This window comes from Myxocyprinus asiaticus, chromosome 5 (genome assembly GCF_019703515.2).
Source record: "Myxocyprinus asiaticus isolate MX2 ecotype Aquarium Trade chromosome 5, UBuf_Myxa_2, whole genome shotgun sequence".
NCBI lineage: Eukaryota > Metazoa > Chordata > Actinopteri > Cypriniformes > Catostomidae > Myxocyprinus > Myxocyprinus asiaticus.
The window spans coordinates 47,280,418-47,295,717 of NC_059348.1; the positions used below are offsets into that span (position 1 = coordinate 47,280,418).

The window sequence follows — 15,300 nt, forward strand, 5'->3', positions numbered from 1 at the left end:
AACAGAAGAAATCAGGAGCACTATAAGTGGACAACATTGTTCCAAATTTGTACATTTGCCACATTTATTTCTTGAGCTGTATCTGTATTTTTAGTTAGCAACTTTGATCTGAGGTAAGCTACATTATTGTGATTTTAAACTGAAGGGTGAATCTAGAGAAGTTTGATTTACCAGCAGTCTGCAGCTCAGATCACAGTAAATTTTCTTCAGTGTGCTTTTTAGTATTCACTAAATCAATGCAATGAGAGTTTGTACCTCTACCCAGTAACTGGGCCCCTTATTAACAAAGGGGACCTTTACACTAGAACTGCTATTAACTCTTTCACAACACAGGCAGGAATAGACCAATATGAATACAGCTGAGAAAGACTCCAATCTCTTTTTTTGAATGAAATTGAATAAATATTTACTTACGGTTTATGAATATCTGAATATTTCTGATTAATGTTTTACAAAAGTTCTGATGACAAAATATTGTATTTTATTACATTGACTTCTATTTAAAGTTTTATTTAAAATGTTTTTTGAATAACCTTACAAAACAGTACTGAAGTGGTAGCATGGTATATTGAGAGTATCAGGTGGTAATCCATGCTATTTTGATGCGTACAGAAAAAAAAGATATTACCACGGTGGCACTATTATACTTTTTGTTAGTTAAAATTTCCCTGCGCTATTCTTTCTTAGGATGTCTTAATGGTGCTATGAGTCAAAGTGTCTGGCTATACTTTCCAAATTTAGACTCTATTTTCCCCTCTTTCTCTCTCTTAAAACCATTCTCCCCCCTGCAGACAGCTCATTTTGGATGGACAGTGGGATGAAGTATTGCAGTTTATTCAACCTCTTGAATGTCTGGATAAATTTGACAGGAAAAGGTGAGTGATCAGTTCAGAATCTTGCCAGAAGTCGTGGTCGATGAAAAGGCAAGAATTATGATGACCATAAGCACTGAATTTTAGGGGCTCACTGAAAATTAAATATAAAACTGTAGCTGACAAGGAAGAGCACTCCAAATTATGTGCACATTTCAATTAAATTACACATTGTTGGTTGTTGTGCTAATTTTATCCTTGTCTTCTTAGGTTCCGGTACATTGTTCAGAAACAGAAGTTTCTAGAAGCTTTGTGTGTGAACAATGCCATGTCTGCTGAAGATGAGCCACAGCATGTAAGTGATGGCATCTTTGCACAGAAACAGGGCAGTGTTGTCAGATGAGTTATCTCATGTGATCTTTGTTTTTAGAAAGAAACGTCTCCATTTTTGTGACTTTAAATTTGTCTGCATGAGGTTGTGTTTGTGTGCACGTATGCAGTATGCATGAATGTGTGTGTGTGAAAGTACATGTGAAAATAAGGTCTCTCTGTCTCTCACACTTAGATGTAGATCTGAAGCAATACTCTTAAAGCTTTTTATTTACATACAGCTTGGAGAATATTAAGTGCTATACATGTAAGTTACCCTGATTTATTGATTTTATGTATATAAAGACTACCCTGCTCTCAACACGTGTTTTACCGTTCTTACAAAAATGGTGGTACCACGTACAGTGATGTGATCAAATGGTAATACCATAGTACTATATTTAATGCCATATTCATATACAATGATATTTACATGGAACTCCAGTGTACTTGAAAGAATACCAATGGTATTGCCATGGTACATTTGTAAAAAAAAACATGGTATCACCATGCCTCCATTTCCATAAATAAATAAATAAAAAATAAAAAAACATGTTTCAAGTCAACTTTATTTATAAAGCACATTTAAAACCAACAAAAGTTGAACCAAGAGCTGTACAATTAGATATAAATGTGTAAGATGTGTAAGATCGATCTTCTGATTTTAAGAATCAAGATCAAGGTCATTTAAATGAAAATGCCAATTTATTGGGAATTTTTTTTTTTTGTTACCCAGCCCAATTGAGAAAGTTGTAGGTCTCATTGTGAGCGATCCAGAAACAGATTAGTGTTTTGTTGCAAATGGCTCTGCCTTTTCTTTTTCTGTGTCTATGTTCAGTTGGAGCTGACCATGCAGGAAGCTGTGAAGTGTCTCCATGCTGTGGAGGAGTTTTGTCCGTCTAAAGAGGACTACAGTAAGCTTTGTCTGCTCCTGACCCTTCCCCGCCTCACCAACCACGCCGAGTTCAAGGACTGGAACCCCAGTACGGCACGCGTGCAGTGCTTCGAGGAGGCCTGCGGCATGGTGGCAGAGTTTATTCCGGCTGACCGTAAGCTTAGCGAGGCGGGGTTCCGCGCCAGCTCCAACCGTCTATTCCAGCTGCTGATCAAAGGCGTTCTTTACGAGTGCTGCGTGGAGTTTTGTCAGAGCAAAGCCACAGGAGAAGAGATCACTGAGAGTGAGGTTCTTCTGGGCATAGACATGTTGTGCGGGAACGGCTGTGATGATCTGGACCTCAGTTTGCTCTCTTGGCTCCAGAACCTGTCACCCAATGTCTTCTCCTGCGCGTTTGAGCAGAAGATGCTCAGTATCCATGTAGATCGTCTTGTTAAACCTGCTAAGGCTGCGTACGGCGACCTCCTTACTCCACTTATCAGTAAACTCTCTCCATACCCTGCCTCGCCTCTGCGACGGCCACAGTCCGCAGACACCTACATGTCTCGCTCTCTGAACCCAGCATTAGATGGTCTTTCCTATGGCCTCTCTGGGCAGGAGAAGAGAGGTGCAGGACCAGATAGAGGAAAAACTTCACCCATGTCACAATCGTTTGCTAACTTTCAGCACCTGAACCGCAGTGTGATGATGGAGAACTCAGGATGTCACAGCATCTTTGAGGAGTCACCTGAGAGGTACCATCACCTGGAAAACCTGAATATTTGCATTGGTAGATCCCCAGATAGCTGGCTCACTTAAAAAGAACCCTTACAAAGTGCTGTACCAGTACCATGGTACAGTAATGGTATCAGATGGTAAAACTTTGGAACTTTAATATATACCATGGTTCAAAATTATCATTCTTATACAATTATGCTGTTATGCTATGCTGTTATGTTATGCTATGTTATGCTGTTACACGATACACCAAGGTTCTTCAAAGAATGCAGTTTTATTACTATGGTACATGCCCACAGAAATATGGTATTATCATATTACCATGTTGAAAAACCATGGTAATATCTTGGTACTTTTTTGTAAGTCTCAGGCTCTGGAAGATTATAAACTTGACTGCTTTTAGATGCTGATGAATTTTGATGCATGATTGGAAAAGATAGTGGACTTGATGTCAACTTTGAAATAACTAAATGCTAAGCTAACTACGCTAATATGACATCTACTGTTGTATTGAAACATGTCCCACACTGGTTATTGTTAAAGAAAAACCCTGTGAAAATATTAGGGCTGCCCCCTGATAGTGACCAAAGGTTAGTCCATGAGAAGAGTCTTGGTCCATCAAGTTTTGATTGGTCGGTTGGTCGCAGAAAAAACTCCACATAAAAACGACGAACATCGATATTACCGCTGGTTGGACGCTAGGTGGTACAATGGGGTAATTTTCATTAAGCAGGGTTAGGGTTAAGCCTACACAATAAAGCAAGACACCTTGATTTCAAACTTAGAACTTTATTTTTTATTTATTTTAACTAAAAATTCAAATGAAACTGGAAAAAAAATAAGTGCAATTAAAATATGTGTTGTTCAACATCTCTCTGGCAAAGAATCTACTTAATCTGTGCATTCTCTACCAGACAGGTATTTCATTATCCGGGAAAATACATCATGTGTGTGAATAAATTCGTTTTGTTCCCTCCTTCACGATATATATATAGCAATATCCAATTACATCGGCAACCCCTGAGCTGAGGGATCCGTGAATATTCTTGCTTTAGTGATTTTGCATTGAAAATTAAATTAATTTATTTAAAAAACGGAAAACGTATCAAATACATTTCTAAATTCATATTGCACTCCAAACGAAATGAAAAAGCAATTAAAATAATGAAGTGATAAAAGAATGATATATATACACCTTTCCATTTACTGTCAGGCAAGAATCCATCTTTACATAATGGCGAGAAATTACTTATACAAGACATAAAAACAATTATAAATGTAAAAATAATAATTATAATGATGATAATAATCACTGAAGTATAAATCATGGTTTGAGGTGAACGTGTTTTTGTATTATTTTATGTTTTAATCACAGATGTATAGGCTGCAGAGTTGTGTTCACAGTGAACTGCTCTGTGGAAATAAAGTGAACTGAACTCAAAACACCTCCTGAGCTGAGATGTCTGAGGTCATTTGCAGCACTCATAGACGATACTGTTCTTGCAAAAAAAAAAAAAAAAAATCGGAAGACAGAAACAAAGAGTGAGAACCTTTTAGATGCGCGTTCCACGAGACTGCACGCCTCCGTATCAGCGCGTCATACATGCACATAGACGGCTTTTCTGTCATCTGTTCTTAATAATATAATAAAGTGTTTCTTCAAGCGCGTGTCTGTGTGTCTACGGGCAAATTATTTGTAATATTAATTTGATAATAATAGCCTAATAATAATAATAATAATAACTGAATACATTAATGGGAAAACAAACCAAATATCGTCTTGACATCATCAAAAGCATCAGCTATTGGCGATCACTCTGACCATCGTCGATCCCCGAGATCATCGTCTGTCGGCACAACCCTAATGTGCATTTCTCTCTATAAATTAACAAAATATTCAGACAGTCTCCTTGCTGGTTTTTCCGACACATTCAGAATCATTACCGCTTTTGCCGGTGTCGATGCGGCTCGCTTCATTCGTGCACTTGTAAAATGGATATTTTTAAGGCTCATTATTACGGTTTAGTATTTCCCTGTAATGTAGAACAGTGTTAGCAATGTTACTTATAACATTCTTTCTCAGCCCTGAAACTCAAACCATTTTCTGATGCCCCCCCCCCCCCCCAAAAAAACATATTCAAGTAATTAAATTAATATCATAAACGTGCAACTAATCGACTAATGGCTTAAATGAACTCCTACTAGTCGACTAGGAAAATCTTTGGTTGGGGACAGCCCTAGAAAATATGGCATTGAGTAGAATGATAAATTCATGGTTTGCACATTCAAGGTTCTCGGTAATTGTGATGGGTGTGTTGACAGAGCAGAATTACTTCAAAGAACAATGTCTTCAGAACAAAGCAATTACAAAAGGTGAGGTGTGTGTCTAAAACAGTAATGTGTACTATCTGGTCTTGCAGCTCCAGAACTGAAACTCCATCTGATAAAATGATGAGCTCACCTGGTCCTCAGAACTCTCGACCAGTCTCTGCCCCGGGTCAGGATGCCCCTGTACCCGGTCCTGCAGAAAAGAATGAGGTACTTCTTCACTTTTATAAAGCCATCAATATGTCCTGAACTTTGAATAAAGCACTTGTTAAATATCTAGAAATTAAATTCTTTATTCGTTAAAATAAACAGTATTAAACTGCAACCCAAATATATTCTGGACTGAATTTGCTATTAAAAGCCACTTTAGTAAAGATATAGATTCCATAACTTTGCCCAATCGTTGGAAGGGCAAAATGACCAACTATTTAGTTCTTAATTCAAACAGTTGATGCACATTTAATGTTACAGAAATAGTAAAATTTTAGCTGAGCATTCATGTTGTTTCATTATTTAGTGGAATGTGCTGATGTGTGCTGACAGCTGTTACTATTAACATGCTTTGTACTTAGTCAGTCTGTGCATGAAGTGCATGATGAACTCTCAGTCTGGTCTAGGCTGAATGTTTATATTTATTGCCAGCCACCTCCCTGAGCAGCTGGTAGCCTTGAGCAGGGTCATAAATAAATGGCAAATTCTGCTATTGCTTCAGATTAATCGCAGTGTATCTGCACAGGGCTTGGATTGGCTGTCGTTTCTAGGCATGTGCTTGTGGAGTGGTTGTTCTGAGATGAGTTCTAGAATGTTGAACACTAGAAGTTGTTTTTTTGTTTAAAGGTTTCTAGAGTGTTGATGACTAAAGGCTGTTTTGTTTGAGGAGTTCTACAATGTTTACAACTAGAGTAGGGCTGAAACAAGTATTCGGCGTTATCGACAACGTTGACAATAAAAAAAATTCGTTGTCGAATAGTCATTTGATCTCATTTAATGTAACATGAGATCACATTCAACTTTAATGATGACGTGTGAGAGCAGCACTGCAGCTCGCGCTTGACTGAGGAGAGGAAGAATTACATAGCTCACAGTCCAGATGCACTCCAAACAGCTTCAGGTGATGTAGATCGCAAAGTATGAGGGAATTATAATGCAAAATAAGTAAATACAGAAGCACTCTCATTGTGGAATAAGTGGAATGGGAGCTGCTGCTCCGCTGAAGCAAAACTTGCGTGTCGAGCATCTTTAAAGGAAACACCTCGGCGTTACATCTTTAATGCAGTTATATTTAATGCATTATAGCTTTATTAACGTTCAAATAATAAGGAAGCAGGTCATGTAAATAACTACAAACTCCGAAACTGGCATTTCTCTGTGCGGTCAGCTCCTCTTCTATGAGTTGCATGAAGGGTTTGCAACCGGTTTAGGCACATCCCTCGAGTGCGCACGCTTAATGCAGCTAGATTATAACGTGATGGCTCACGACTTATTGAATCATAATTTATGTGTCACTGTGCATTTCGTATTGTGAAGAAAATTGGCAATATGCAGCTTTATTAATAAGAGAGAGTTAAAGATGGATTGAAGTGAACAGAAAGGTGAGAGAGGGTAGTCTTGGCCCCTGCAACAAAATCCGTTTTTGATTTGTTTTAGTTTTGGCTTGGTTTCCAATATAAATATCTAAAACTCCTTTAAAACAACATACATTTTCTTTAGCAGCTATACTCCAGAAGAAAAATGTGTTATCTTAGAAGTTTGAATATAATATAAAAAATACAAATATTTTATAATATCTAAAAATCCTTTAAAAAAAGATGCATTCACCTGAGAAGCAGCATATAAGATATTTAGACTTGCTTTTAGAGAATAGATCTTGAATATGAGTATATTTTGTCTTTACTGCATTCGCAGAAGTATAATCAAGTGAAAAAATACTTATATACAAAATACACTTATATTTAAGATACATTCTCTTAAAGCAAGTCTAAATATCTTATATGTTGCTTCTCAAGTAAGTGCATCTTGTTTTAAGGATTTTTAGACAATTTTAAATGGAAAACAATACAAAAACACTTGATAACAATAGGATTTCTTGCAGTGAAATTCTTTACTGAATTAAACTTAATAAGAAGTATTTTTTTCCCCTTTAATTCAGTGAATGTTATTTAGAGGTATTTTTAAAAGATGATTTTGTCCTCTTTATTGTTAGTAAGCATGTTTAATACAACTTTTAAGTCGGGGCACAAGCTGAATAATCGGTTAAGAGCTAATGATTAATAGTTGCAATAATCGCTGAATAGTCAAATAATCATTCTAATAATCGTTAGATTAATCGATTATCAAAAATAATTGTTAGTTGCAGCCCTACACTAAAGGTTGTTTTTGTTTGAAGGGTTCTAAAATGTTGACCACAACTCATTGTTTTTGTTTGAAGAGTTCTAGAATGTTGAACATTAGCAGTTGACGTTTTGAGAAAGGTAACAGAAATTTAATTAAACTTAAGCTACCGTCAAAAACACACAAAAACACACTTTATAGAAGCACTTAATTTGATTTGGAGAAAAAAAATGCAATGGTTAGGGTTAGTAAGTAATTGTTCTATTTTCATTTGATTAACAAATTATGAAATCATTTGATTAGACACCATTTTGATGACTTCAAAATATGGGGGGGAGGAGTTTACTGGTTACTACACTCTAGCCAAAACAAACCTTTCTCTTTAGGCCAGTTGCCATCAGGGAACCCGTCCATCTTCCTTTCTTCTTACACTGACTTTCACACACACATATGCACACATACGCACTGGATAATGTGAGTTATTACAAAAGCACTTGCTGTCCTTCATCCCATATCTTGTGGTTTACTGAGATATGAGATATGAGATATGTTTTCCATGACTGTGGGAATCTAATTTTTATTAGATTTTTATCTCAACTAAATGGCTCATGGAAATAATTCAGAGATGTGACAAATAAATTGTGAATTACCTTGAAACATTCATAATCCATGGGTAAAAGAAACTATGCAATTTTCAAGGTGTCTTTGATTGCAATATTTCTTTAAAAGCCATTCATTCCGGATGACTGGTTTGATGTTTTTAAACATATTTGTAGTTTGCTGTGCGTGGTCAAGAGTGTTGTGTATGTGTTGATATCTGAGATTGCATAAAGTTAGATTAGTTTGGAGTTCCTGAGTCAGAGGCAGTAAACTCTGAGGACATGCTCAGTTTCCGTACTCACAATTCCCTGACTGGGTTTTTAATCCATGGTAGTAATCAATGTAGAGCTGTAATGTATCAAATCCGCTCGCCATGTCAGAAAGTCACAGTTTCAGTGCTTATTTAAAAGGAATTTAATCCTCCATTCTTAAGCTTTAAGCAATTCCTGTCCCAAATAGGAGTTACTTTTTCACATTAGCCTTTAAACCTAAATTGTGTGGTTGTTTTGTTTGTTTTTTTTATGCTAAAATATTTTCTCCTATCCCATATTAAAGTGCAAATAAAACTGTAAGTAATGCATTGGTAGGTTGACTTTCCCAAAAAATCTTAACACTGTGGCTTGGTGACTTTATCAGTAGATTGCTCTGTTCTTTTTAATCATCCCATTCAGCCCAACACAGCAACACTGGGTCAACGAATGGTGTGAGTTTGGGGCGGGACAATCCGTTTGCTCTACCAACTGAATGTTTAGGAAACCTGTTTGAAAACCATCATTATTTTTTCAGTTCTGTTTGGTGTGGCTCATGTTTCACTCTATCTTTCCTCTGCAATGTTCTGTAGTGGTATAAACATCTTTGTCCCCTCAGTTTATCTCTTTTTGTTTTCCTGTATAGCTGCGTGACTCTACTGAGCAGTTTCAAGAATTTTACCGCCAGCGTTTGCGTGTGCAGCAGCACCTGGAACAGAAGCAGCAGCAGCGGGAACTCTACCAGCAGATGCTGCAAGAGGGCGGAGTCCAGCAGCAAGAGGCCCTGCCCACCGCCAAGCACAATCTCACAGAGACCTTCCTTTCCAGGTCAGCCAAGCTCCACATCACCACTAACATCAGAACCAAAGGTCAGAAGTCAGTATTTGATTTAACTAGTGGTAACCAGAGCTGTACTGACGTACTGTAATCCATCTGAAGTTTACAAGCTTAAAGACACTGAGAAAAGTTGAAATATTATGCTGTTCAAAGCAAGAAGAGAGGCAGAGAAAAAGGAAGGTTGGTTGAAAAGTAAATGAAAGCCTAATGAGATGAGGATAAGAATGACCTCAGGGTTTTACAGATGGTGAAGTGAGCATCCAGGGAACCTGAAGTGTGTGAAGAAATCCCATAGGAGAATACACATAAGCTCTGAGACTTGTTTTACATCTGTGTGCTGGAAACACATTTGAATAGTAAGTGTTTTATTACCAGGTCAATCCATTGTTTGAATTCAGTGGTTCTGAGACAACGTTTTTGTATGGGAGATCCTCAGACCCCCTCCTCCAGCCTGAATAGTCAGCTGTACCATGACCCCTCCTTTCGACTAGTATGGCATTTTAATGTTTATAAGCAATTATACAGAATACATGTAATTTTTTGGTGGGCACCATTCATGGCTGGGTCAATGTTTCAATTTGTTGAAGGGTTTTCTGGAAGGCTTTATTTATATTTGTTGTTATTTATAGTATAAATATAAGTTGTTTGAGCTCTCATTTAAATTGCAGCCAGTTTTCCCCTTTTGTAAATCTAATAGGGACATTAGTTACATATTTTGAATGGTACAGCAGAGGAATCAGACACTTTAGTTCAGCTTTGGCAGTTTTTCTGGTTCTTCTGTTTCTGTGGTTACAGCAAAATTCTAAAAGAGAATCAAAACAAAGGGAGGTTTTGGAACTGTGCCATGCAGTTTCAGTGATGATGCCATCATTAAAGGCCAGAGCCATAAATAATGCATTGTGTCAGAGGGAAGGGGAGAGGAGAAGAAACATTCATTGTTCTTTCAGTGGAGTCTGACAAGAGAAACCTTACAGTTCATAAATTATATTTGAAAATAAGGATATTAATTTTTTATGTTTAAAATGGTGTTATAAACATTAGTGTGTATTCTGCATATCCTTGTGCAACTTGCTTTATTTTTGACTCACCCCCCTTGACCAAAAGGAAATGACGAGCTGTGGTAATCTTGGGGTTGGGTGGTGTTTTTCTGATAGAGAAGGAAGGAGGCAGAGATTAAGTGTGTGTGGGGGTAGGGGGGTAGGCTGAATAGCAAATTAAATGCTAATGATGAACCTCAGTCTTCTACAGATGGTGCAACGAGCAGCCTCAGAACTTAAAGTGGGTGGAGAATAGAGGTCCGCAACCCAACCCGAGCTCGACGGAACCCGAAAACCCAGGTTCAGATCAGTTTTTCAAGTATGACTTCGGGTTCGGGTCGGGTTTGTAACCAATGACACAATAAATTGGCCTAGTTTTGCGCACGCTCTCACTCCCCTCACAGACACATATGAACGGACGAGTCACTGGCATGCAATAAGTGAGTTCGAGCTTAAAATCTGACAATACCGGTCAGGTAGGATCGGGTCACACAGTCTCGGGTACAGGTCAGGTTCGGGCATCATTTTAAGGCCCGTGCAGACATCTAGTGGAGAAATCCCTAAGGACATCAATCATAGGTATTCAGGCTGTATTTCGTGTGTGTGTGATGAGCAAGTTAAGATGAAGATTACAACTGTTATATTTGCAAAAGCATTTTTTGAGCTTTACATATGGTCCACATTACAGCTTATAGAGCATAATAGTCTGGTTCCGGAAGTAAAAATCCCATTCATTTATCCCATAGACTAATTGATTTTATGAAACATAACCTTTAGAGGCAGACCTACCATGATCTACGAGGTTGTTCATTGATGGTATATGTTTCAATTGAAGCCATCCGTCTGTGTTATTTCAACTTCATTGTTTAAAAATCGTGTTTGGTAGCGGAATTCACAGTAAACAACTACTTTACCCATGGTCCAGCAGAGAAAGCTTCACCAATCAGAGAACCGCAGCCAACAAAGCCTGCAAAATGGGCCTCAGAGCGACCACCCACTTCCATGATGCACTGTGAATGACATAATAGAGTCGGTGTCTCTACACCTTTAAACTACTTACAGTATCTATTTGTACATATCAGAATATTTTGCAATAAACATAATCTTATAATTTTAGGATTTTAGGTTGTTGATTATAATCAACAACCTAAAATCAATTGTTTTATATATTACCATTGTTTTTTATTCAGTGACATCATTCGCAATGCTTCATGGGATTTTAGTCTGTGCCCTCATGAAAGACAGTAAGTACACAGTCTTGTACCTTTTGTCTTTTTGTCCGATTTTAAACAAAGTTTGTGATGTTGTGATGTACCTCGGGGCCGATTGGTTTGGTTCATGGCTTATATCTCTTTTATGAAGGATTTTATGAAAAGTATGAAATTATTGGGGAAATATTCTAACAGAAAGACTCAAGATTATTGGAATAATACGAACGAAAAGATACTTAAATCATTTGGCGTAAGCCCCGTCCTACGGTTCAGCACTATAATGGTGCTTGAACCGTCAGATCCTGCCATAAGCGATGACAGCAGAGGAGCAGAGCTTACCCCAAAAGGAATTAGGACCCAATTTAACCTAAGCCCCAAAAGAAAATACAAAACCAAATAATTAGACTCAGGACAACGGCCAGGTCTTCAGAGAATGAGGGACAAATCTAAAAGAAAAGAAATATAAATGAATGAATCAAACATAAGCCTGTAAGGCTATATGACATGCTACTATTGTGCCATACCTTGCATAAGGATAGGCTAGCTTATGGGAATTGTAGAGCCCCTGTGAATGGGTGAGACTTGTTTGTGCAATATCTATGCAGAAGGGTAAAGAATGCTTGTGAATGAGCCCTTGCTTGGATTGGCCCTTAAAAAAAGGCGGGCATGGTTGTGCAATACCACTGCAAAAGTACGAAACAATGCTTTGCGTTTTAGTTCTACGGTAAGGGCGACGTCATCCATGCAATACCCTTGCAAAAGGATAAACAATGTTTGCGTTTGAGCCCTACGATAAGGGCGATGTTGATATGAAAATAATTCCTTGCTTTGATTGGATCATTTCTTGTATAAGAGCACAATCTGCATTGTGCTGTTATGAAATACAGAATTGTAATGAGCAATGTCAACCTCTAGGTGTCAGAGGACACATAGCAATGATGATGCTTACCCTTTAAGGAAACGTGGATGTGGATATATGAGAAAACACAGCGTGATTTAGTGCGATAGGAGCAAAAACACAACGCAAGAAGCATCATCTTGACGGATGATCAGACCTCATGCATTGAAGTACTTGTGCATAAGGACGTGCATGAATATTGGAACCTGCTTCCCCAACAGGAGAACCCTCAGGCCTGCAAACATTGTGGTAATATTTGAGAAATGTGCACCTGTGCCTGGGTGCCAGAGTGGCACGGCCGCCATGCTGTGAAATGCACAATCACTTAACATGATCAGTGAGAACCAAATGCTCTAGTAAAATGAATATTGCCCCTTGAAGCGATATTGATACATTATAAAGCTTAGCATGAACAGAGGATTGAGAACATTGGAAGCAGAAAACCTGAAACCCCATCTACCACCAGCTATTTGCATTGATGATTGTTCCCTAAAGGAAGAATAGACTGAGAACTTAGCGTATTTTCCTGAAGGAGATGCATATATTGATGAAGAGTGTGAACATCAAGGTGAGTGATCATCCAACATGAAGCGACTGTTGCTTGGAGAAGCTAGGCATAACGTGTAACATGATGTGCATTTTACTCTCATGCGCATGAGTGAAAACACGGAAGTATGCGAACAATGAGAGGCATCTGGCAGGCTTATAAAGCGGAGGCTGTATTGTGATTGGATGTGATGCCTGATGAATGAATCCCGAGATCTTTCTGCTAGAACTACGCTTACATTTCCGGAACCCAGTCGGTTGAATAAGTGGGCAGGCACTGCTGTGCTCTATTGGCCAAGAGCTGCCCACTTTAGAAAGGAAGTGTTCATCATACTGATGTTTAGGGGTGGATAAATCTGGAATTTGACAAATCTGAAAACTCTGAGCAAGGCAGAATATACAATAAAGCGCAAGTTAATAACGATATCTAATAAACCTTTAAAGACGGACCTACCGTGAACTCAGTGGCTGTTAAACGATGGTATATGCATTATTAATGAGTTATTCAACAAAAATAGCTGATATTAATAATAGCTGAATTCCTGTTGAAAAGGGGGAAAATCCACCAATCAGAGTCACCGCAAAATCCAGCAAAAGAGCAACCGTCCACTTCCACTGCTAATGATATGCTTGTAGTAGGTTCGGTTCTTTTTGGGCAATGGAGGAGTCAGGAAACAATGAAGCAGTGCAGGCAAGTCTTTTATTTTCTGCCTTCAGTGTCTTCACAGATTCTTCACAACACTCAATAAGATAACAAACTTTTGAATACACTCAGTACACGTCGAGTTTGTGCTCTCGGGTCACTCTCTCTCTCTCCCCACACTGATGCGCTGTTGCGGCTTTTAAGTCTCCCTCCGCCATCACTATAACAAGAGACAGGTGTTAGAGATAATTACAACCCAAGTGACGAGCTTTACTGCTCTCTCCCGCAGACAGGCACACGACCATGCCCCCATCCCCACAATGCTCAAGTCAACCTCTCTACAGCTGTATATATCTGAATATTTTGCAATTAAAATATATTGTTACTACACTTATCAACTTTAAACCAAAATTTTTTTCGATCACATAATTCACAATGCTTCATGGGATTGTAGTTCATTCCTTCATGAAAGATGGCAAGTACACAGTCTTTTAAGTCTCAGTTCCTTTGTATTTTTGGCCAATATACTTTTTTGCTTCAAATCAAAGCTTGTAATCATGTGATTCACCACTTAGCTGGTTGGTTTGGTGCATGGCTTAAAATTGTTTAAGTACTTTATGAAATCCCGATGGAAAAAATGAATGGGAATAATACTTTGCAGAACTGAAACGGCTGAAACGTGAGGGGGCTTTTGTATTGTGCTCGAGGATATCTTGTGTACTTATTATCTTGAAACTCACACACAGGCTCAAATTCAGCTAGACTTTGTAAACATGATTTTGTTCTCTGGCAGACTAATATCTCTTTTAAATTGCGTGAAGCCAGCTAGATTGGAGCTCACAATTTTGAAAAAAACTCATTTTTATGATGCATGATGCATCAGATGGTCAGTGGGAAATCCGTGGACACAAGACTAGCTTCAAATTTGTGTGTGTGTGTGTGCAGGTCTATTCAAAGACTGGAGGAGCTCAACGTGGGAATGGATGATTTGGGAGAAGAGGTGCAGGCTCTCTCTCAGCAGTGTAATGGAGGCGGTAATAACATCAATGTGTTGAGAGACACTTCAGCCATGCCACAGACACAGGAGGGAGGTAAAGAAGCCAGTGATGTGGTCACCAGCACTCCTCAGAGGTCAGCAGGCCAAGCAGCCTGCCTTCCGCCCATCCAGTCCCCTGTGCTGCCCCAGAGGTGAAGCCGAGACAAGCTTTCTTTTTGACACTTTTAAGATTTTATCATAGTAATTATGTTATTTGATGCTTGATTTGGTATAAAATCAAGCAGCTTTGCATTGGTGTAAATGACACGTATAACCTTGACCACACATACTACAAATGCAAATAATGGAGACACTATATACAGTATATTATGAAGACCATATATGTAGCGCCCAATAATAATGTTTCTTTTAATTGTCTGTACTAGCCTAAATTGTTTGAAATTGGAAGCAGATAAAATCAGGGCTTTTTTCCCCAAGTCAAACAGTTTACTTTTTCTATGTCAGTTAACAAAATTATTAAACAGTTATCCATCCTTTCTAGTTGACATTAGGGTTAGGGTTAGGGTTTTGATGCATGATTTCACTTGAAGCATGTATAGTTCTAGATTATAGCTTAATTGTATATACTGTATATAAAAAAATTATATAAAAAACAAAAGATTTATGCTTTTAGATTTATGTTGATAGGATTATATCGGCCATCATATTGGTTATCTGCCATAACTAGGGTTGCCACGATTATTAAATTTGGCTGACGATTAATTGTCAAACAAATAATTGTGATTATGACAATTAATTGTCTGTTTTAAGGCTGTGGCGATTAATTGTCTC

General features: G+C 38.2%; 1 protein-coding gene across 2 annotated transcripts in view; it reads left to right on the plus strand.

Moving 5' to 3' along the window:
* wdr47a (WD repeat domain 47a) overlaps positions 1–15,300 on the plus strand; it is a 37,609-nt gene that overhangs the window by 9,246 nt on the left and 13,063 nt on the right. For both annotated transcript variants that reach the window (XM_051696899.1, XM_051696900.1), the window contains 6 exons: positions 792–875; positions 1,083–1,167; positions 2,020–2,810; positions 5,214–5,331; positions 8,947–9,128; positions 14,418–14,660. In XM_051696899.1, coding sequence (XP_051552859.1) covers positions 792–875; positions 1,083–1,167; positions 2,020–2,810; positions 5,214–5,331; positions 8,947–9,128; positions 14,418–14,660 — 1,503 coding nt within the window. The remainder of the gene's footprint in view (positions 1–791; positions 876–1,082; positions 1,168–2,019; positions 2,811–5,213; positions 5,332–8,946; positions 9,129–14,417; positions 14,661–15,300) is intronic.